The sequence below is a fragment of the Panicum hallii genome, chromosome 3 (assembly GCF_002211085.1).
Source record: "Panicum hallii strain FIL2 chromosome 3, PHallii_v3.1, whole genome shotgun sequence".
NCBI lineage: Eukaryota > Viridiplantae > Streptophyta > Magnoliopsida > Poales > Poaceae > Panicum > Panicum hallii.
This window is the reverse complement of record NC_038044.1, coordinates 15,601,871-15,621,855: the sequence shown is the minus strand read 5'-3', so window position 1 is coordinate 15,621,855 and position 19,985 is coordinate 15,601,871. Positions and strand designations below refer to the sequence as shown.

Here is a 19,985-nt window from a genome sequence, read left to right as displayed (position 1 = left end):
ATCAATTTCCCTATCGAGAGGACTACAGGAAGGAGCTGGAGAAGAAGATCACATATCTCTCATATTACAGGCTCTAGTCGCCGGGCCCACCTGTCGGGGTCCCGCTCAGTGTATGTACCTCCCTTAGTCTATAAAAGAGAGGGTGCGCTCGTTAGAACATAGGTCAACAAGTCCATAAGGTTCACGAGATCCACACACAGACAGGGCCCGGGACAAGGTCCAACAATTTTCCAAACTTTCTCAAGCAATACAACACTCAAGTGAACGTAGGGTATTACGTTCCGGCGGCTCGAACCGCTCTAAATCCTAGCGCCTTTTACGTATTCATCCACCCTTTGATCAAGCGTTTCTAGATCTTCTCCAAACTCATCCTAAACTAGAATTAGGTGGGTGCATTCCGCCACCCGGCTGGAGATTTCCTCCGACATTTACCATTGGCCGGCTTCCAACAGTTTCGTCCATACTAGATGTTACTCTGAAACTAAACCTACATCATAGTTACTGGTTTACTGCTACATCGACGTGCGCCGCATGTTTTGTCACTCATAGGATAAGAGAGACGGAGGCTGTAAATACCGGAAGGTGCACTGCACTCTGCAGCTGGTAGCAATGCAGCAGCACTGCGGTGGTATCATCGATCGAACGGGCACCCGATCGACTGCTTCCGCGTGCCAGGCACCGCTCGGTGCGACCCGCCGCCGCCAGCCCCTGGCGCGCTCCGGATCACCGATCGCGTTAGGCTTCGTTGGTGGGAATAATTTCCAAACACACTGTTCCTTCATTAATTTACGTAGCGTCGGAATGATTCCTGGCCGTTCCATGCCCGGAACGGGCTAACCGAACGGTTAACCGGCTCGCGTTGACGACGCCCTGGAGTTCTTGCCTTCTGGACGTGAAACGAACTGCCAACGAAGTGGCTGAAGGAACTACCACCGAACTGCCAACGAAGTGGACGAGGGAAAGGGAGTAGTTGGGCTTGCGAGCAGGCACAAGCGCTTAGTAGGACCTTGGCGTGAGATTGACTATGAAACCCAAAAGGCCCTTGTAGGTTCTTGGAGGCCCATGTGTGCACAGAGTGAAAACTAGACGGATCAGGAGAGACTTGTAGCCCAACTATCCTGGGGTAACACTTTTAGCCCAGAACGGGAGGTAAACGGGTCGAGGTGTTCAACTCCAACTCCGTCTCCGTGCGCTACTTCTTCGTCGCTCGGTCACGGCCGCTTGTAGCAGTAGTAATGCAGGAGTGGCATTGAACGAGTTTGCACCACGTCTTTGAAACTTATAACTAGTGCAAGAAACAAAAGGAGAAAAGTCCTACAGCCAGGTGAGCGTAGGACGACTATCGATCTGCTCCCGTGAACGTGAGCTTGGGTGCCTACCAAAACAAACAGAACCGCAGCCTAAAAACGAAGCAACAAGCACGCGTACGTGTCACGAGTTTTCGCCGGTGCCCACGATCGATACGAGCACAATCATCCCGACAGCGATCACGACCTAATTCCATTGTACCATGGCATGTGCAAGCTACACCTTTGCACTGCTCGGATGGGGATCGCCGCCGGGAGTCCGCGTGTCTGGTCCATTTCTAACAGAAGCTAGCCTCCGCCTACTACGATCGATGGAGAAGATCAACAGGCAGTGCAGGTCAAGAATCTTAGTTGTTGCCTAACCTACACTAGCTAGGGCTCCAAACTGCTGTGGCCGGAACCCGGAAACGGAGCGGCCTCTCCTCAAAAAGAGATCGGCGCCGATTGCCAAAGACAGAGACGAGTCCTTGCCAGTCCTTTTCTTATTAGCTAGGCCTCGCAAGCGTAGTACGCTACAAATACTGGGGATTTGCATCATCCTACGAAGTACGCTACAAATACTTGTTCACGTGACGTCACGTCACCTCGCTTATCACTTTCCTTCTTCATCCAACCGATCGGTCCATCTCTCTGTGTGTGCAATTCTATACCAGAGCAAATGCTGCCGTGCCTTGACCCAGCCTGACGCACGTCCAGGTCCAGCGGCCTTCGTCCTCACTCACGCACGCACGCGACCCGCCGCTACGTATACGTACGTAGACGTCGGCCTCGTCACGCGATTGGCACGCTAGCGGCGCAGCGGAGCCACGTCGCGCCACGAGAAGTGGGCGCGACACGGCACAGGCCACAGGCTAAGCTAGCAGCGGGAGAAACGAGGTCGTGCCAAGCCGCTAGGCACGAGCCACGCCGCGCTCGCATGCACCACCCCGCCGGACCCGCGCGCGCTAGCTTAGCTCCGCCGTCCGGCCGGCGGCCAGGGGCGTCGGCATCCGGCCGGGAGATTTCACGGGATCGGCGGCCTGGAGCTTCTTCGCACACGGAAAACCACGCGGGTCTGCTGGCGGCCGTGCGTGCGTGGGCGTCGCGGCCGGGCGGTCGTCGTCGTCGTCGTCCCCCGGCCTCGCTCGCCGTCCCGTCCGACGTAACCCGACCGGTCCGGACCCATGCGTCGTTGCTTGCCTGCCGTCCCAGGTCGATGCCCGAGCCGTGCGCCACCCGCTCCACACCACCGCCCGCGAGGCCACGGCGGGCACCTTCGATTGGTCTTGGTCCATGGCTCATGGATCGACCACCGATGGACAGGCGATCGATACGGCCCCGTTCCCTAACGCGACTGCTGGCTCGTGAGCGGCGAGCCGTCGAGTCCGACGCACGGAAACGGAGGCGGACGGACAGGGTAGGCGCGCGCGCAGACGAAAGAAGGATCGCGTTGAGGCCCGCCGGCGAGGTGACTGCGGCCGGCGCTTGGCTTGCTTTGCTTTGCTGTTGCTGGTGCTGAGAGCGACGGCCTGACCAGCAATGGGGCTGGATAAAATCCGGGCTCCATGGACCCCCGTGTCTCTTGACTCCGGCTGCATTTGACCTGCACGCGTCTTGTCTTTCTTCTGAACAAAAATGTCAGGATATTGCATCAGCCTCAATATATGCTTATTGGTAAGGACGTCACATGAACTCATTTGCTATGAACTGCGGTTCATGGTCTTTGAACTTTATACTGCTACTTACCTTTTATTGAAAAACATGCTCAGCCACGATAAAAAAAAAGAAGGTCACGGTCTTTAACTTGCTCTGCACAAAAAAAAAAGCCAGCGAGGGCATTTGTGTTGCCTTGGGAGAAAGAACAAAGAACAAAAGACGCTGAAAAGAGCCCACGGACAACGTGATCGATGTGCCTACGCAGCACCCTTACACGCTGCGTGGTCTCGTTCATCCACTGTCCGTTCGAGCTGGATGGACACAACAAAACCACCGTTGAAGTTGCGTCAACAACCATTGTGTACCGGCCCATCCTTACGTGGCCTGTTTTGGTCCCATCCACTGACATTGCAGCTTAGATGCGGATGTCAGCAACCATGACAACTGCTGGTCTCTCATTACGAAGTTTGAGAGATCAGATAATCAGACGCAAGGGGCCTATAATGAAAATTTGGGCTCTTCATGAGTCAGTGAGTCACGCAACTCGCATGACTCAAGCGAGCTAAGCTAGAAGCGATTCTACACATAGGATTAGTTATGGAGCTAGACCTTGAGCAATTACAACAGTACAAGTTTATTCAAAATTAAGAACGACCGGATCCGATAGAAAAATAAAAATTATATTTGCACAGCCCTACAAAAATTTACTACAGTGCGATCTGATCGTAGATATGCCATTGCACTTATGCATCTCTGCCTTATAAACCGCAAAACTGTCACCATTGTTGGTACAGTGCAGTTGGCTAACATTTCTTCTACACCCTAACTTGTATCAACAATTTTTTGTAGCCATTAAGTTTGTAGATATACTTTGGCAGTGCTTTTTTTTTTTTGCCAAACGGGAAAAAAAGAGTAACCCCTACAAGGTGTCTCCGGCGAGCCGAATGTGGACCCCCGGCGAGGGTGGGGGCCCATAGTTCAGAGAGAGGAGAAAGGACAAAAAGAACCTCACGTCCCACGCTTCCCACCCCGCGCTCGGTCGCTGGCGCTGCCGCGCGCTACTTATCCCGGCCTCTCCGCCCTGAGACGCCTTGGCTCTCGCTCTGGTCCCCGGCCACCACGCCGCACCTCCTCTGCTACACCTCGCCCCTCCAAGCAGTCCTCCTCCTCGTACCAGCGCATAGATCCTTCCCCGCCAGCGCGGCGGGGCAATGGGCCGGCGCAGGTTCCGGCTCGCCGACATGATGCCCAACTCCTGGTTCTACAAGCTCCGCGACATGCGCCGCGCGCGGGGCCGCCCTCCTGGCGCTGGCGCCGTGGGCGGGGCCGCCGGCGCAATGCTGCCGCCGCCGCCGCCGTCGCCGCGGGTGGCGAGGGCCGCGTCGTCCCCGAGGCGCGGGTCCGCGGCGCTCCCGCACAGGACGTCGTACTACTATCCCACCCGGGACCGGGAGCTCCCGGCCCCGCGGCCGAGGGCCGCGGCCGCCACGGAGGAGGATCGTGAGCTCCTCCCCCAGCCGGAATCTCCTCCGACCTACTGCTCCTCCAGGAGGCGCCACCAGGTGGGACCCGTCAGGGTTGGACGCGGCCTGGAGGCTTTGGGCGCCGAGGCGCACGGCGGTACCCAGCGCCGGCGGGACATGTACGTGGGGCGCGATGGCAGTGACGACGACGGCGAGGAGGGCGTCGGGGAGGTCCGCAGGCCTGCGGCGACCGCGCCATCGGAGGCCATCCTGAGCGGCGGCGGCAAGGTGATCGCTTCGGACACGGATATCGTCATCGACCTCCGTGCCGAGGGCACCACCGAGCGGGTGCTCCGGCCGATCGTGACCAGGCTGGCGAGGACGGAGGTGGTCCGGTACGAGCTCAAGGACAGGCACGTCGACGGCGGCGAGGCGACGCCGAGAGCGAGCTCTGCCTCGGAGCAGGGCAGCAGGAGCCAGCCGAGGCGGTCGTCCGTCTCCTCGGGGCGCCGCCTCAAGACGCGCGTCAACAGCCCGCGGCTGGCGTCCGCCAGGTCCAGGAAGAGCAAGCCGGCGACGCCGCCAGCGTCGCCGCGGAAGACGCCACCGCCGCCACCACCGCCGCCGCTCGCGGAGAGCTTCGCGGTGGTGAAGGCGTCGGCCGACCCGAGGCGCGACTTCCGGGAGTCGATGGAGGAGATGATCGCGGAGAAGGGCATCCGCGACGCGGCCGACCTGGAGGACCTCCTGGCCTGCTACCTCGCCCTCAACGCCGCCGAGCACCACGACCTCATCGTCGAGGTGTTCGAGCAGATCTGGGCGGGCCTCGCCGCCGGCGGCTACCCGTGAGCGAAAGACGCCGACAGGCGACGGCCATGGGTGAGGTCGTCACCCGTCGCGCTCCGGCTGCATGCTCGATCAGTATGCGTCCATTCCCAGCCGCGGATTAACTAGCATTAGCTCTTGACTCTTGTTAATTAATTGCTGCAATAAGAAAGAAGTAAAAAAATAAATCTTGGCTCGATCCGCGGAAGGTTTGGTTCTTTTCTTGCTCGGCGATCGTGATTCTTCTCGCTGGCGTGCTCGGTCGCGTGCGCGGCGCGAGCTTGCTTTCCTGAGCGTCACTCGCGTGAACAGCACCAGCTAGCAGACACCAGTACGGCTGCAGGCTGCACTGGACACCACCAGTTATTACAGTTACTACTTACTGCTGATCTGGATGATCGCTGCGATCTCAAATTCAGTCCAGGTGAATCGAGGCCCAGTCGTAGCGTCTAGTGAGAACTTTTTTTACATGTGAGATCTTTTAGTGCACTGATCTGAGCGTGAAGACATGTAGTAGCCTATGATGTCAGTCTAGGAGACACGGCACTGCATTGTGCTGCAGATGCCATGGCATGGAATGATGGAAACGAAACTGCTGGCTTGCAGCCTGTAGATCTGTGGGGTGACTGCTGGTGCATCCCTGCCTGGAAGATACCAACGTCTCGAGCCTCTTACCTCTGGCCTGGCCTAGCCTGGACCCGGCGGAGAGGCACAAACCGTGTATGTGCAGGAGCAGGACATGCAGACTGGAAAATACGCTGAGAGCCTCGAGCGCGATCTGTGCGTACAGCTTGGGGTTTTTACTCCGTGTCCTTGTACGCTCGGCAACGCCGCGTCCATGTGATCTCTACTTGGGCTGCAGCGCCAACCAGGGCACCCCGGCTACAGAGATGCTAACGGGAGTACCGGCAGATACTGTACTGTATGTCTCTGTACGACGCTACAGCCCAGGTCCTGGTCGTGACAGTTGAATCCCGGGATGCTGGTGATCACCGGGATCCTCCTGATCCATACAAGTCGCGGACTGTGGCCACAGCTGTGCCTGCCCAGGTAGGACCCTATAGGAGTAGGCCTACAATGCAACAGCTCCTGCCAAAATGGAGACGCGACCGATCGTACTTGATGTGCGTTTCAACTCGCACAGGAAGATCTTTTCACACACAAAAAAAACTCATACAGGAATCCACACGCGCAGCGTAATGGGTTGAGGATTCCAGTTTCCACCACGTACTAGCACCGCCCGGATGAGGACCAAGTGCGTGTGGTAAACAGACACGGTGCTTGCTCACTCCAAAACATCTCAGGAAAAGGGTTAGAGCCCCGTTCGGTGCGGCTTCTGCTTCCACACCATAGCAGGCAGGAGCCGGAGGATCCATAATTTGCAGCTCCAATGGCTTCTTCTATTTTCCTCCTTCAACCAGTTTATTTTCGGCTCCAGCTCCAAACCGGCTCCGGTAGTGATGTTGTTTTGAGAATGACCGTTTGGTACAGCTGGTGGAGAAGCTCTTGGAGCCGTGCCAGAGTCTCCCTTAGTTTCACTGTTCATAGCTTCAGGCGAAGCTGTGAAACAGTGCCCAGTTGTAGCCCTGAACACGGACGAGGAACATACGGAGATTATCCAGATCGATCCGCAGATAGACCAGCGGCAATTGCACGGACAAATTCAGCAGCAGCCGCACTGATACCGGGAGTGACTAGTCGTACGGGTCGTCCCCCTCGTGGCGCCTACCAAGCCAGTAGGCAGTAGCCACCAGCCCACCACCGTCGTGTTCGTACATGAACAAGCTGAGCTCGAGCCTCGAGCCTTGCCCCGTGCGTTTGGCCGGGGCTTTCTCCAAGTCAACACACACATGTACGTGCATGCGGCGGCGGCAGTGCCGAGCAGCGTCCTCCCATCTCGCAGAGCGCACGGCCGCGCAGTGCCACAGGCGCCGTGTCCGCCGGGCCACTCCAGCACACCGGTGGCCGAAGCTTCCATGGAGCCAGCGGTCACAGCCTCACAGGCGTAGCGACAAGGTGCGCAGCCTGTCCGTCATCGCCCGGCTCGCCGCTAGCGTCGCCGGGAGTATCGCTCGCGTCCGGTCTCCCTGACATTGCGGTCTTCGTGGACGGTCAAACCGAGAGCCTATCGCGGACGGGGACGGCGCGCGGTGAGCCGGTGACAAGGCGCGGCAAGTTGCCGCCGGTAGGTGACATGTCGCTCGTGCGACGGATAGGCGGGCCTCGTCTGAAGGCGGTGGCTGGCGCCCGTGCGGCCGCGGCGGCGCCCATGGAATCCGCTCCTGGAGTGGGGCCGGCAGGAGCGCGCGCGTGTGTGGGTGTGTGTGTATACGGCCGGACGCCACCGCGCGGGCCGATCCTGGCGACAGGAACCCCGGGTCGCGTCGCGGATTCGGGTTCGCTTTCAGCAGCGCGTTTCTCTCTTGAGTCTCTCTTGCAGAGCGGCGAGGCGTCAGCCGTCAGGCTTGCTGGCTGCTCGGGTGAACGGCGATTAGCTATCTGGTTGGTCCACGGCGACGACTCTGACGTGAAGCACGCATTCATGCTCCGTAACGGAACGGGGGAGCTGGCGGAGATGACAGGAGTTAAGCGTATGCCAAGGGAAGTTAAAAGCTTGGTCGCAGAGGAAACATGGAGGCTTCAGCCGACACGAGAAACCAACGAACTGAGAAGCAACAGGCCGCTGCCAGCAGGGAGAGAAAGAGAGAGGGATGGAAACACCCAAACAGCAGGTGATTCAGCAGTGACTAGTGAGTGCACAGTGGTAACTGGAAAGGGCTCTCCCGGACCTAGCCTACCCGAGTCAATTCCTTGCTTGGACAGCGGAAAAGGAAGGAAGAAGCAAACAAAGACCGGATGGGGGCAAAAGAGAGATGGGGCGAATGATTGCAGAGCAGCAATGATCAGCATGGCACACGAGGGGGGCGGGGACCCGAGCTAGCAGCGACCGCGGCGCCCGTGTGGCAGCGCGCCGGCGCCAGGTTCTCCTGCGTCGCCCGCCTCCTTTGGCCCGGTCCGCCGGTCCCATGCCGACGACGCCTCGGCCCGTGCCCCGGGCCTTTGGAGGGAGAGGGACGCACGCCGCCGCGCGCGGTCGCTGGCTTGGCTTCGCGGCGGCGCTCCGCGACGAGCCGGCGAGGGGGCGCCCCACTCCCACCCCACGCCGCGTCGTCGCGCCCTCTCGTCCTCCGCCCCTCTGGCCCGAGGGGCTGGGGCCACCGCACCTGTGCTTCGTCACTGGTAGGTCGTAGCTCTGCCGTCGTCTTCTTGCACGCGCCTTGCACCGGTGACCAGCCGGAGGTGGTTGGTAAGCCGAGAGGGCTCGGCGCCTCGGCGGGTTGGCGGCGAAGTCTTCGCTCGCCGGCGCGACAGTGGAAGGCGGCGCAACGGTACAAGAGCTGCAGGGGACCCCGCCACTGCTGCTGATGCCTGCGTGCACTGCAGGTTGAGGTTACACAGTAACAGTTGACAGCCAGGCACGGCCACGGTGGACAAGAAAAGGGACTTCCATCGTTGTGGGCTTAGTGGCCCTGGGCCTATTAGGCCGAAACGAAGGGTTAGGCCGTTAGGGTCAATGCTTATTGGGCCTTTTCCGGTGTATACGTAGCAGGAAAATACGGGTGCCTTTTCTCCCTGAAAAAGAGAATTGCTCATCACTTCCAGTTCCCATCCTGTTCCCGGGTAACATAGGGAAATACGTACAGAAATGAACAGGAGAAAAGTAGAAATTTAGTAGCGCTAGCCATGTGTGTGGGCACAAATCAGTGTGCCCGAGCCCAAATTTAGTCGATGCGATTTGTCTACATGAAAATATGAAATGGTAAGTAAATAGATTGAAAGTAGGTAGTTATAAATGATGATTATACATGAGTGATGAACTGCACTGAATATCGATTACTCAATTTATAGTTAAAGAAGTAGAAATGAATATATAAGTGATGAACTGCACCTGCACCCAATAGTCTCTGAAGCGAACTCATCAATTTTCTTCAAGAGATGTATGCTCCTTTTTAGGTTAGTTGCTTTCTCTGAAGTACGTAAAAGTATCTGTCAATGAAATCCCAAATTTTCTCTGGCAAAACATCCGCCATGTAACAAATGAACAAGTTCAAAACAAACACTCTTCGATGCTGCATTTGACTATAAACTCAGGTACAAAGGCATTTTCGAGTTCAATATCCAGTGTTGGACTTGGCATCATCAAAGCCCATACGATTCTTATCACGAATCTGCTAAAGTACAATTCTTTGTTGCACAGGCGCATGTGGTCTCAACCCACATCTTTCAGCACAAGTCACCAAAGAGATGCTGCCAACTGAATGAATTCACTTCTTCGAGGAACCGAATCCTCCGAAACCCATCATGGCAGCAATGTCAGGGTCGACATCTTCGGGCTCGTGTTGGGCTGCCTGTTCTCTCTGAAATCATTACATACAAAGTAATTATGAACTATCCTTCTCACAGCCCAATTGTAATTTCCATTTCAGAAAGAAAGCAGAAATTAGCAACATGCCTATCTGCATGCATGCATCTGGCTGTCTGGCTGCACTTACTTTCTTCTCCTTTTTCTTTTCTTTGCGTTGCCGTTTCCTCTCCTCCTCCTCTTGTTGTTGTTTCATTATTCTCTCATCCAAATCTGAAAACATTTGAAAAAAAAGCAAGGGGATGATTTTGCTAGTAATTTCTTACAAAGTTATTCCACAGAAAGATTTCATTCCGAAGAGTGCTATGGGGTCAAATTGACACCATATTATATGAGAAATTTTCTTTTCTCACCTTGTTCAGTAAAGGTGCTTGGGTCCTTCCTCTTCTTAAGTGCCTCAAACCTTTTCTGAACCTGCAGCCAGAAAGTTACCTGTGAAAACAAATAACAGATGGGCCAAAAAAGAGAACTGGCTGAAAATTCTTATCTCTACTCCTAAAAAAACAAATTGGGGGACAATTTTTTGGTGCAACCTGGTTCCCGTCAACCTTCGTCATTCTGCCACCCGTGAATCTGCATCGTCTGATTACCCTCTCACGCAAAACTCACGGCCTCCCGCAATTTGTGCTGCAGCTTCCCCTCGCCCCACACGTCATTTGCACCCTCCCTCAACCTCCCCGCAATTTGTGCCCCCGCCGCCCTCGCTCAGGCCCCCACCCCACCCAGAACCCTACTCCAAGTGCAAATCAGCCCCTACTCCGCCTCCGCCCGTCATTCCCCGCCCGCTTCGATGCCTTCCCCTGTCGGAATCGACTGTGAACAGCCGCTGGCGCTCGACGTCAGCCCTTCTCAGGCCGCCCCGACCCCATCCCTGGGCTCCGCATCCATCCGTGCCACCCCTCCCCTCCTCGCTGCCACAGCCGGTGAATTTGTTCCGCTCGGCTCCCTCATCCCACGATCCGCTTGGCGGCGCATCGATGCTAACCCATTCGGGATGGGGAGCTGCCTCGACGCACCAGTGGCGTGGAGGATGCGATGGACGTGGGTGGGGCTCCACTACGCTGCCGCATCACAGCAAGACGCCGAAGTCCACTGCGCAGCTTGACATCGGGGTTGAACCGAAGGAGAGAGCTCTCGTAGGGTCGAGTTCTGCGATGCTCGGCTGGAGGTGACCGCAGCGACGTAGGACGTCTGGCCGGTGCCTTTACCAAGTTTTGCTCCGCCAAGGTATTTGAATGCAAATGGATCCTGACTACTGGCTTCGTTGTTTATTGATCTGATATGTTATGTTCTTGTATAATTTTAAGCACGCTCGTATTGATTTCTTAGAGAACAAATGCGTCTTATTGAGTTGCAGTGGAAGACATCTGGGAAAGAAAGCCCCGAATTTTTAAGGTAGTATTGACAGCAGGTCAAATTTAAGTGCTTCAGTTCTATGCATTGCATCATTCTTGACAGCATATGTTGTATCAGTTTTTTCGAGCTAGATAAGTGAGAATGTTATGCGCAGCCAAGATCAAAACCAATCCCTATCAATGGAATATATACCATCCCTCGCTCATTAGTCACATTGATTTCTTTTCTTTACATTTCTCATTCATTTTCAGAATTAGTTTCACATCAGTGCATCCTGATGAGGAGGAAAAGTCAATAGCATTGATAATAAAATTTCTCATCATTATTGGAATAAAGTTTTGTTTTCTTTGAGCTCAAAAGGCAAACAGCACCTTAAGATCGATATGTTTACTTTTTCATGTCAGGAAAGGTCAATGGCATCAAGAAAATCTGTGTTTTCTGCATCATGAGTGAATAGAGCTATATATCTTCCAGGTTCAGTCTTCGCGTCACCTTATTCCCATTTTCACAGGTGTGTCATGGAAGTAGCATTAATTTGTTTGGCTAAACTAAGTATACATTAGCTTTTGTTGTTATTTGCACTAGTCACCTTTACTTTTCTGGTTTATTGCATATAAAGCTAAATGGTTGAATGTTAGATCCAATTTTTTGTGATTCTACTATTTTGGACCAACATGCATGCATCTATGATAACTGATTTTTACTGACTAACGTCTGACGCTGTTTTAGTGTTATGGTATAGTGGTACGGATGTGGGTAACCAACACTGAGGGCGAGCAGTTTGAGTGGCAATAGGGCTGGAGCATTCGTCGGTCCAGCGGATGACGAGGTCTGGGAACATCACAAGCTGTTGCCTGCATCACAGTTGGGAGGTGAATGACTGAGTGTATTCCATCATTTGAATATATAGTTTCTTATAGACTAGATTTGGTGTTTACCCCGAGTTACTCTCTTGTAATCAAAAAATGATTTATTGTCAGTATGCTGCTCACAGGAGCACACAATTCTGCATTGGAGCTAAGGAAAACATTTATAGTATAGATACTGCTTGCTTTCCATTAAATAAACTATTTGCGATATTGCTATCCTATCTCATTTATCCTAACAGTCTTGCAGACCAGCTCACTGCTGTGCCAGGTACATAGTTCTTCACGAATTGCATAGATATGATTTGGGGTTTCGTAGCCATGGTGCACATTTGAGTTTCATAATTGATTGATCGGGTACATGATTTGAACAGCACCATGATCTCCCTATTTGAAATTGCATCGCTAGGGTTTAGAATTTCCTAGCTACCATGATCACCCTGATCTGATTCAATTTGATCTTATCCATGTAGCCAAATAAGATCCATGGCAAAGCCATATATCCAGTCTCCATCATGCATAGGGTTATATGAACAAGGGGAAGTCCAAGGAGATGACAGTAACTACTATGGTCAAGGTAATCAGAATTGTCTTCTTGTTGGCAAATTCACACTTTCCCTGGATATTCTTACAGAAATTTGATTTTTTTTTCAGATATGCGCATAACGATGCTATCATTCATTCCTTGACATTAGACGTGGGGCTGTTCTAATCCATATCTTTGCTTACTATGAGAAAGTATGAACACATGGATCCTTTTCTTTATTCACACATTGCAATAGCCATTTGTAATTGATATGTTGAAAGCAAACCATGTTCATCGGCAAGTTGCTTGGATACACTGATTCTCCTAGGAACCAATGCAGGTAGTAAATTTTGGTCTTATCAATATTTACACAGGATTGTGCTGATCTAGCACTATCTACAGATTTATTTAATTTGTATATTTTTCTGTTCCGCTATTTCAGGTTTCAGTACATTTACAATCTAATTGATCAGTCCTTTAGAGGCTTCCAGGTTCAGCTGTGGCCATCGTGACTACAAGCTGCTAAGAGCGACAGCCGTGTGGAGCACTGCATGTTCCGTGAGTTGTGCTAATAAATGGGTTAACAAACATGTTGTGGTCAGCATTGAGTTCATCACCTGTCTGTTCTTCCTGCTATTCCAATAAGATTTGGAGAGGAAGCTGAGGTGCTAAAGAAGAAGAGATTTCCACTTTGGGGCCATGTAAATCGCAGAATCAAGTTAGCATAAATTATTGGGAGCTAATGGATCTTTTTCCTTCTCCAGTTTCTATTGCTTTAATATATTTACCCTCAGATTTGGGCAATGGATTCCGGCTCATGATTCTTTCAGATTCCAGATGTTCTTTGGCACTTTTACTTTTGTTCGACCAATAGAACACACATGAACCATTAATACATTATTTGATTGATGTGAAAATTTCCAGACTGATCTGAATTAAACGTGGCATGGGTTATTCATAGGAGAGAAACAGAGTTTAAGAGTTAGTACTATTGGTTGATTGATATACAGTGTATCAGTGATAAATACTAAGACCTTAGCTAAGCTATCTCTATATAAATGCGGTTTATTCTTTTTGGTGTTTTCTCATTCATTAAGTTCAACTTTTTATTGCTGTATATACCAAGCTGAATGCCATGCATGAGCTCCAAGACATCTGTTCTAAGAGATTTACATGAGAATACCATATGCAAATCATTGACAAGAGGAACTCCAAAATCATTGCTGTCCAGATATTCTAAATTTTATTCTGCCTATTTAGAATAAAATTGATGTATCACACAAGTATCTTTATGAGATATTGCTATGTCAATACATCAATGTATTGCTAAGTTGTAGAACCTATGTCGAATTATAAATATGTATTGAGTTATAATCCATTCTCTTCTAATTTCTACCCTTGCTACTTCTAAACCTTTGAGAATTGAACCGTGCTTGACATGAACTCAAGTCACATGTGTATAGAGCACTGAAAGAGCACACCATCAGCTATCAACATTTCAATGATTATCTCCTTTTTGCTTGGATCTGAGGTATAGTGAAAATAATATTGGAGGAGTAACTCTTTGTTTCCTCAATGCAAATGTACATAATATTGGAAGAGTAACCTTTTGTTTTCTCAATACAAATGTACATGATTTTGAATTATTCATTGATTGGCAGGTTAGCTTCTTTTTGCATTGAATTTTTGTTTTTCGCCCATGGCAACACACGGGCATGGACCTAGTAGGACAAGAAAGCTGACTAGTAGCATCGCATGACCCAATCAAAATAATACCATGACATGATGGGCCTCTTTGGCACAGCTTCTGCTTCACCATCAAAGCAAACAGAAAATAGACAATGTGCGACCAAATGGTTGGATTCTACAGGGCTATGAGGAAGTAAGGCCACATTTGAACTAAGAAGCAGAACAGTAGCTGCTTATTAAAAGCTTGTCCCACAAGCTGGATACTGCATAAGCAGTAGTTGTGCCAAAGGGAACCGATCTGAATGTGAGTCTGCTACCATATTTGAATAAAATTTTTAATTTCCAATTGAAGATCCAAGTATCAAACGCATAAGCTCAGATATTCTACCTGTTCAAGTGATGCCCTTTCAACACGCATAGACATGCCCAATGCTCTCTGATCTGCCAAATGTTCAAACCACGAAACATGAAGATGAATGTACAAAGACATAATGCATCAAGTGAGACTTACACTAGAGTTCTCAGACACATACGCTTCTTGCCATTTATATGGTCCAAATAGTTGGCCGAATCTTTAACAACACATTCACATACAGAACAGTAGTATCCAGCCTGTCAGCAAGTAGGTAAACTTGAGAAGAAACTTTGAATTAATCGTAAACATAAGAGGTTCATTTATGTCCAAATAGTAAGGTTCTAAGCAGAATTTGATATGAAATCTGTAATGAATACTGATCAACTGCGAACTGGTAAACTCAAATTTACATAAGAAACATCTTCTCGCAAGTTTTGTCAGGAATTAAGATCTGATGGAAATAATTCAAGAGCACCAGAAACACTAGATGCCATGTCCTATGAGACTTCTGGACAAACCTGCTGATTCAATGGTGCAATTGGGGTCACCACCTGAAAAAAGAGATGATGGGCACAGTTAATTAACTTCTAAAAACAGAAAGTGATCATTTTATAAAAGCAAGTTCTTCATAGTGAAGTACTAAATTAAATAAAATCATTTCCATCACTTAAGCACCATATCTTCCTCTAATGTTACACAGTTTTGCAAATTGTTCAATGGTAGCAAAAGACAAACCTGAGTCTTGCCAAGACGAGACTCGAGATCAACTTCATAATCTCTGTGCTTCAAAGGTTGTCTTTGCACAGGAGGGCCCCTTTCTGTGTACATACATGAAGAGAGTTGAGTTTAATAGAGCACAAATTGGTACAAATACATATTCTATTGAACTGTAATTGGACCACTTACCCTTGCCTTTCCGGGCTTCCTCCTGGATCAGCAACAGACAAACACAGAGAAGTTAGCAATACATGGAGGGAAAGAGAAGTATGGTTATAGTTTTCTTTGAGTGTTGGTGAAATATAAGAAAGCAAAGAGGATGCATTATGCATATAACCTTCTCCCGTTGTTCTCTCTGTCGAGCTCGCTCCAAGTACTCTTCCTTGTCAAATTTCCTCCGAGAAGTGTTGTCAATGCCAACTGGCTGCACAACACAGGAAATCAGATGGAATGCGCCACACTCCAGTATATTTGCACATCAGAAGAGGTTCCCCTTTTTGTCCAAGTAAGAGCAACTTACATTTCCAGACATCTTGGTCAGCTCACTCTGCAAACCACCTGCTACACATCAGAAGCATCATAAGAAACAAGCAACCGCACAAAAAATGCAGCCATGAGTCATGTAACAACGATGTAATACATATGCATGCAATTGGGTCAGATCCAACAACAAATAGCTTATATTAGGGTTTGGGGCGCTCTGTTCGTGCAGCAGGATGGGAAGGGGAAGATAGGAGAAGGGAAGGGCTTACCTGGTGGATCCTCCTCGCTGGCCAAGGATCCGACGAAGACCTAGCGACGGACCCGACGAAGACCTGCCGAAGGGCGGCGCTGCTCGCCCAGCCGTCGCCGCAAGGAGTGAAGGCCGCGAGCCGACAAAGAGGGGGGGAGGAGAGAGGTGGGGAACGGCCGAACGGGAGGCGAGAAGGGTGTTTTTTTTTTTTTTGAGGAAGGGGAGGCGAGAAGGTGAACGGGAGAAAGGAAACTTGCACAAAATCAAACAGCCCAACTAGCTAGCCCACCAAACGGGGCTCCGGTTTCAAGGCCTACATGTTCAGGTCCACCACGTGGTTACCTAGAGCCCGCTTATGATTGGCCCATAAGCCCAGAATAGTAAACGGCCCAGGTAGCCTCCCACAACCCAACCCGCTGCCTATAAATTCTCCCTCCCTGACCCTGAGAAACCCTAGTGGAGCTTCAGGATCGACCTCTCGCGCCGCCGCCATGGTGAGTCCCAACTCCCAGTCCGCAATCTCGATCTCCCTCTCCTTGCCCCGTCCAGCTCCAATCTGATCTGTTTCCTTACCTGCTCCCTATGCGCAGACTTTCAAGCGCCGCAACGGCGGCCGCAACAAGCACGGCCGCGGCCATGTCAAGTACATCCGTTGCTCCAACTGCGCCAAGTGCTGCCCCAAGGTGAGTAAAGGCCTCGACGGCTTCCTTGCTTTCATAAACCCTCGCTTGATGAAATGTTTCTGATTCGTTCGTGGTTCCTGCCTTCCTGGTGGTTGTCCTTCGCAGGACAAGGCGATCAAGAGGTTTCAGGTGAGGAACATCGTGGAGCAGGCGGCCATCAGGGACGTTCAGGAAGCGTGCGTCCATGACGGTAAAACTCTCTCATCTTCCAGATCTGTTCCATCAGTAAAACCCCTCTTGATTTTGTCTGCTTGACGGTTGCTCATTGTTTTGGTGGTTCAGGATACGTCCTTCCCAAGCTGTACGCTAAGGTCCACCACTGCGTCTCGTGCGCGATCCACGCTCACATCGTCCGCGTCCGATCCCGGGAGAAGCGCAGGGACCGCAAGCCACCGGAACGCTTCAGGCGCAGGGTATGAGTTCTAAGCTTCTTATTTTACTATTGTAATGCTAGTCTAATGGAACAAGGGTTAGCGAACAGATCTGTGAACTGCGAATTTGCGAATTAATCTTGATTAGTGCCACTCGGACGTACTTATTTCAGTTATTTCAGATTTTTGTCCTATTGTGCTGTGTTTGTTCCCTTGTAATGTTCCTATTAGACTCTTGTTTACTGCCTATACGATGCATTGGGAGCTGGCATTTAGTTGACTTTCATTATTTGCATATCAGCTGGTGATCTTATTCTCTTTGCTAGTAGGTGAGTTAGTAGGATTTTTAGTTTAAGTGGAATTATGTCTTTAAAACTTATGTTTGGGACCTTATGTCTGCCCCGATGGCATTTGTGTAGTGCCTGCGGTACGAACAGGTCCCTGACATACAATACCATTTTATTCACTTTGTCAGCTGATATTATGTTTTTAGCTGATGATTAAGGATGGGAAAGTTTCATACTGAAGTTTATTCCTCTGATTGAATGCACCAGATTTAGTTTTTGCTTCTGAAATAATTGAGCCGATTGGGAATTTTTCATGCATACTCTATGGTTCATCTCAGCGGATCATAGCGGCAAATAGTTTGTCTAAAGTATTGTTCTCAGTTTGATGTTATGTTGCATATACTTGGGACTTTTACGTTGCCCCTATGGCTTAACACTGTGCCTGTGGGATGAACAGGTCCCAACATTTACTTCCATTTTTTCACTTTGTCAGCTAATAGACACATGTTTAGCTGATCATTAAGATTGGAAAATGCTATTAAGTTCACTTTTTTGATATGTCCTTATGAACATTACTGTTTGCCATAGCTTGAACATAACTTGGAAGTATCAGGTTTGGGACTAATACGTTGCCCCTATGGTGATTACAGTGCCTGTGGGATAAACAGGTCCCAAAATTTAATACCATTTCACTCACTTTGTCAGCTATTATCCATATATTATTAGCTGATCATTTAAGAATGGAAAATTTAACACCATCTCAATCACTTTGTCAGGACACTTGGAAGTCGTAGCCTTGCGTGTTTTTTTGAGACTTCTATTTTCCCTGTTAGGTTTGTTCATTGTGAGTTTGCCATTACTAATATGCTGCCTTGTGTTTATTTCAGGAGGATAGGCCTGCTGGTGGGCAAGGAGGCCCCCGCCCTGGTGGACCTGGCCCTGCCGGTGCTGCTGCGGCTCCTGCACCAAATGCTCCTCGCCCATAGGTTTAGCTTATCGACCTCATAAGTCTGGCCTGCTGGTAGCCATGGATGTCTTAATTCAGTATCAGTGTGATCAATCAGGGGAGTGTGGATTTGCTATATTAGTAGAACTTTTGTCTGAAGTCTGGAATGTTTGCTAAGATAATATCTTGTCGTTTGAATATTTATGCTCAGCTATAATTTCACTTGAACTTCAGTGGGTTCTATGATATTGGTAGTGAGCTCCCTTTTGATTTCATCTTCAGTTCTTTTTTTTTGTTTCTGATTTCAGTTTTTACGTTTCCGGTTTCAAGCTCTGTAGGTGGTTTTGATCCTACTAAGTTGTTTGTATAGTCTTGCGTTGCCTAATATCATTTGTGTTCGTTGTGCGCATGGAATCGTTTTGTCCCGGAAGTGATGCTCAAAATGGTCACTCTTTCCGTTTGATTGGAGACGGCTTGTTTAGTACGGCCCGTTTGGTGCCTAAAGTTTTCACGCCGAAGGTTAGGCATCTCAGTTTGTTGCTGTTGGATTCACTAATGTTTAGCCACGTACGTCTCGTTATAGGTACATTTTGTTATCAAACTTTGGTTGGACAAAGGTGCGGCATCATTTTTACTGGTACACTTGAAGCCATAACTTATGGTTAGATTTTCGGGAAGGTTGCGCACTAACGAAACAGTTGCTCAGTTATGGTTTTGAATTCGCCACCTCGAGGCCTGGCCCGTTTCGTCGACACAATTGGTGTTATTGAATTGGCCCCAATCTCTGCCAGAAACTAGGCCCTTTATGTCGTTGTTGCGATCGCCACTTATAGCAGGCCTCAGCCTGTTTGTGCATTCGGCCCACTGAGCTCTTGATGTTCTTTGGTCTGCTTGCGCCGGTCCTCCGCCGGTGCCGGTGTTCAACATGAAGAGCAGTGTCGCACGGCGTGTGTATGCAGATCAGCAAACCCAAAAGCGCAGTTTGCGACAGTATCCCTTTCGCTGCGAATCTCGGCGAATGGTTCCGCCAGCGATAGCTGGTCATCTCTTGCTTCATCACGTCTCTCGGTCTCTGAGGCTTGGAGTTGCAGGCAACAAAGCCAAAGTCGTTGCCGGATCAGGCTTGGACGGCGCCGAGCACGAACGAGCAGGCGCGGTGTTGCCGGCCCATTCCCGGCCGTCGGCGCGCGTCGCGTCGCGTCGTATTCCCTCTGAATCCGCCGCGCCCCGCCCCCGTCTCCAGCTTCGCCGCTCGCCTTCTGGTTTCTCTGGGTCGCGTCGGCGTCGCCGTCCCTCGGCGAAGTTAGACTCGCCGAGGCCGACCGACAGGGCTCGTCGTAGCAAGATAGCCTGCCTGCTCCGAAGTGGTGTTTGCCCTTTTGCCCGCCTGTTCAAAGCAACGACCTCGCCAAGTTACTAGCACGCTAGCAGCCTAGCACACGCCCCGAGCTCCGGCAAGTAGGCGACAGTGGCACTAGCGTATCTTCGCTAGCTGCCTTCAAAAGCACCCATGGGCCCGGGCCAGCGCGGAAAGGGCAAAGCAAGCGTGTCTGCCGATCGAGAGACGCACACCAGGGCATTGCATGCAGACGCCGACAGAGAAACGAGCAAGGAACAGTGGGCGGGCAATCAAATCGGCGGCCAGATCACAATCCACAAGCTTCCTCTTATCACACAGAGCCAGAGGAGTAGAGTCGTGTAGTACTGGCGCGCTGCGCCTCGCCGGGCAGCTAGCGCTAGGGGAGCGGCGGCGGCGGCACACTGTACACCGCCCGGCGACGCAACCGACACCGCTCGTGGCCG

The 19,985-nt window shown here is 50.8% G+C and overlaps 3 protein-coding genes, 1 long non-coding RNA gene and 3 other non-coding genes across 11 annotated transcripts; 6 read left to right on the top strand and 1 right to left on the bottom strand.

Annotated features, from left to right (window-relative positions):
• Window positions 1-4,058: 4,058 nt before the first annotated feature.
• LOC112887839 (transcription repressor OFP4-like) lies at window positions 4,059-5,339 on the top strand. The gene has a single exon (XM_025954111.1). It carries the CDS (start codon window positions 4,154-4,156, stop codon window positions 5,252-5,254), a length of 1,101 nt encoding a protein of 366 aa, XP_025809896.1. The 5' UTR covers window positions 4,059-4,153; the 3' UTR covers window positions 5,255-5,339.
• A 3,992-nt stretch (window positions 5,340-9,331) lies between these two features.
• LOC112884816 (zinc finger matrin-type protein 2) lies at window positions 9,332-16,102 on the bottom strand. 4 transcript variants are annotated; one of them, XR_003227182.1, is made up of 12 exons: window positions 15,915-16,102; window positions 15,683-15,720; window positions 15,500-15,586; window positions 15,352-15,373; window positions 15,181-15,263; window positions 14,964-14,996; window positions 14,624-14,702; window positions 14,479-14,531; window positions 11,775-11,863; window positions 10,007-10,067; window positions 9,744-9,866; window positions 9,332-9,648 (listed from the first exon to the last, which is right to left on the bottom strand). XR_003227182.1 is itself a non-coding variant. In XM_025950404.1 (11 exons), exons 2-11 carry the CDS (start codon window positions 15,692-15,694, stop codon window positions 9,605-9,607), a joined length of 597 nt encoding a protein of 198 aa, XP_025806189.1. In that variant the 5' UTR covers window positions 15,695-15,720; window positions 15,915-16,102; the 3' UTR covers window positions 9,332-9,604. The 4 variants fall into 4 exon arrangements, 3 of the variants coding, with proteins under 3 accessions (XP_025806189.1, XP_025806188.1, XP_025806187.1); XM_025950404.1 differs by lacking the exon at window positions 11,775-11,863; XM_025950403.1 differs by lacking the exon at window positions 11,775-11,863 and having other exon boundaries at window positions 9,784-9,866; window positions 15,683-15,723; window positions 15,915-16,101.
• On the top strand, window positions 11,749-14,467 carry LOC112884819. 2 transcript variants are annotated; one of them, XR_003227184.1, is made up of 3 exons: window positions 11,749-11,881; window positions 12,349-12,452; window positions 12,530-14,467. It is a non-coding gene; the product is annotated as an uncharacterized LOC112884819 (long non-coding RNA). The 2 variants fall into 2 exon arrangements; XR_003227183.1 differs by having other exon boundaries at window positions 12,349-12,741; window positions 12,844-14,467.
• A 223-nt stretch (window positions 16,103-16,325) lies between the features above and the next one.
• On the top strand, window positions 16,326-18,430 carry LOC112884818 (40S ribosomal protein S26). Its single transcript, XM_025950405.1, has 5 exons — window positions 16,326-16,389; window positions 16,486-16,578; window positions 16,684-16,768; window positions 16,861-16,991; window positions 18,124-18,430. The coding sequence occupies exons 1-5, from the start codon at window positions 16,387-16,389 to the stop codon at window positions 18,220-18,222; spliced, it is 411 nt and encodes a 136-aa protein (XP_025806190.1). The 5' UTR covers window positions 16,326-16,386; the 3' UTR covers window positions 18,223-18,430.
• LOC112888203 lies at window positions 17,368-17,466 on the top strand. Its single transcript, XR_003227746.1, has one exon. It is a non-coding gene; the product is annotated as a small nucleolar RNA snoR99 (small nucleolar RNA).
• LOC112888202 lies at window positions 17,675-17,772 on the top strand. Its single transcript, XR_003227745.1, has one exon. It is a non-coding gene; the product is annotated as a small nucleolar RNA snoR99 (small nucleolar RNA).
• On the top strand, window positions 17,886-17,987 carry LOC112888200. Its single transcript, XR_003227743.1, has one exon. It is a non-coding gene; the product is annotated as a small nucleolar RNA snoR99 (small nucleolar RNA).
• Window positions 18,431-19,985: the final 1,555 nt, after the last annotated feature.

Excerpts from the sequence above, each read along its gene's own strand:
- LOC112887839 (XM_025954111.1), top strand. The coding sequence starts at position 4,154 with ATGGGCCGGCGCAGGTTCCGGCTCGCCGACATGATGCCCAACTCCTGG.
- LOC112884816 (XM_025950403.1), bottom strand. Across the intron at positions 10,068-14,478 it reads AAAGGGCATCACTTGAACAG|GTTCAGAAAAGGTTTGAGGC; the intron begins GTAGAATATCTG and ends TTCTGGCTGCAG. Across the intron at positions 9,649-9,783 it reads AAAAGAAAAAGGAGAAGAAA|AGAGAACAGGCAGCCCAACA; the intron begins GTAAGTGCAGCC and ends TAATGATTTCAG.
- LOC112884818 (XM_025950405.1), top strand. Across the intron at positions 16,579-16,683 it reads GCGCCAAGTGCTGCCCCAAG|GACAAGGCGATCAAGAGGTT; the intron begins GTGAGTAAAGGC and ends TGTCCTTCGCAG. Across the intron at positions 16,769-16,860 it reads GGAAGCGTGCGTCCATGACG|GATACGTCCTTCCCAAGCTG; the intron begins GTAAAACTCTCT and ends TTGGTGGTTCAG.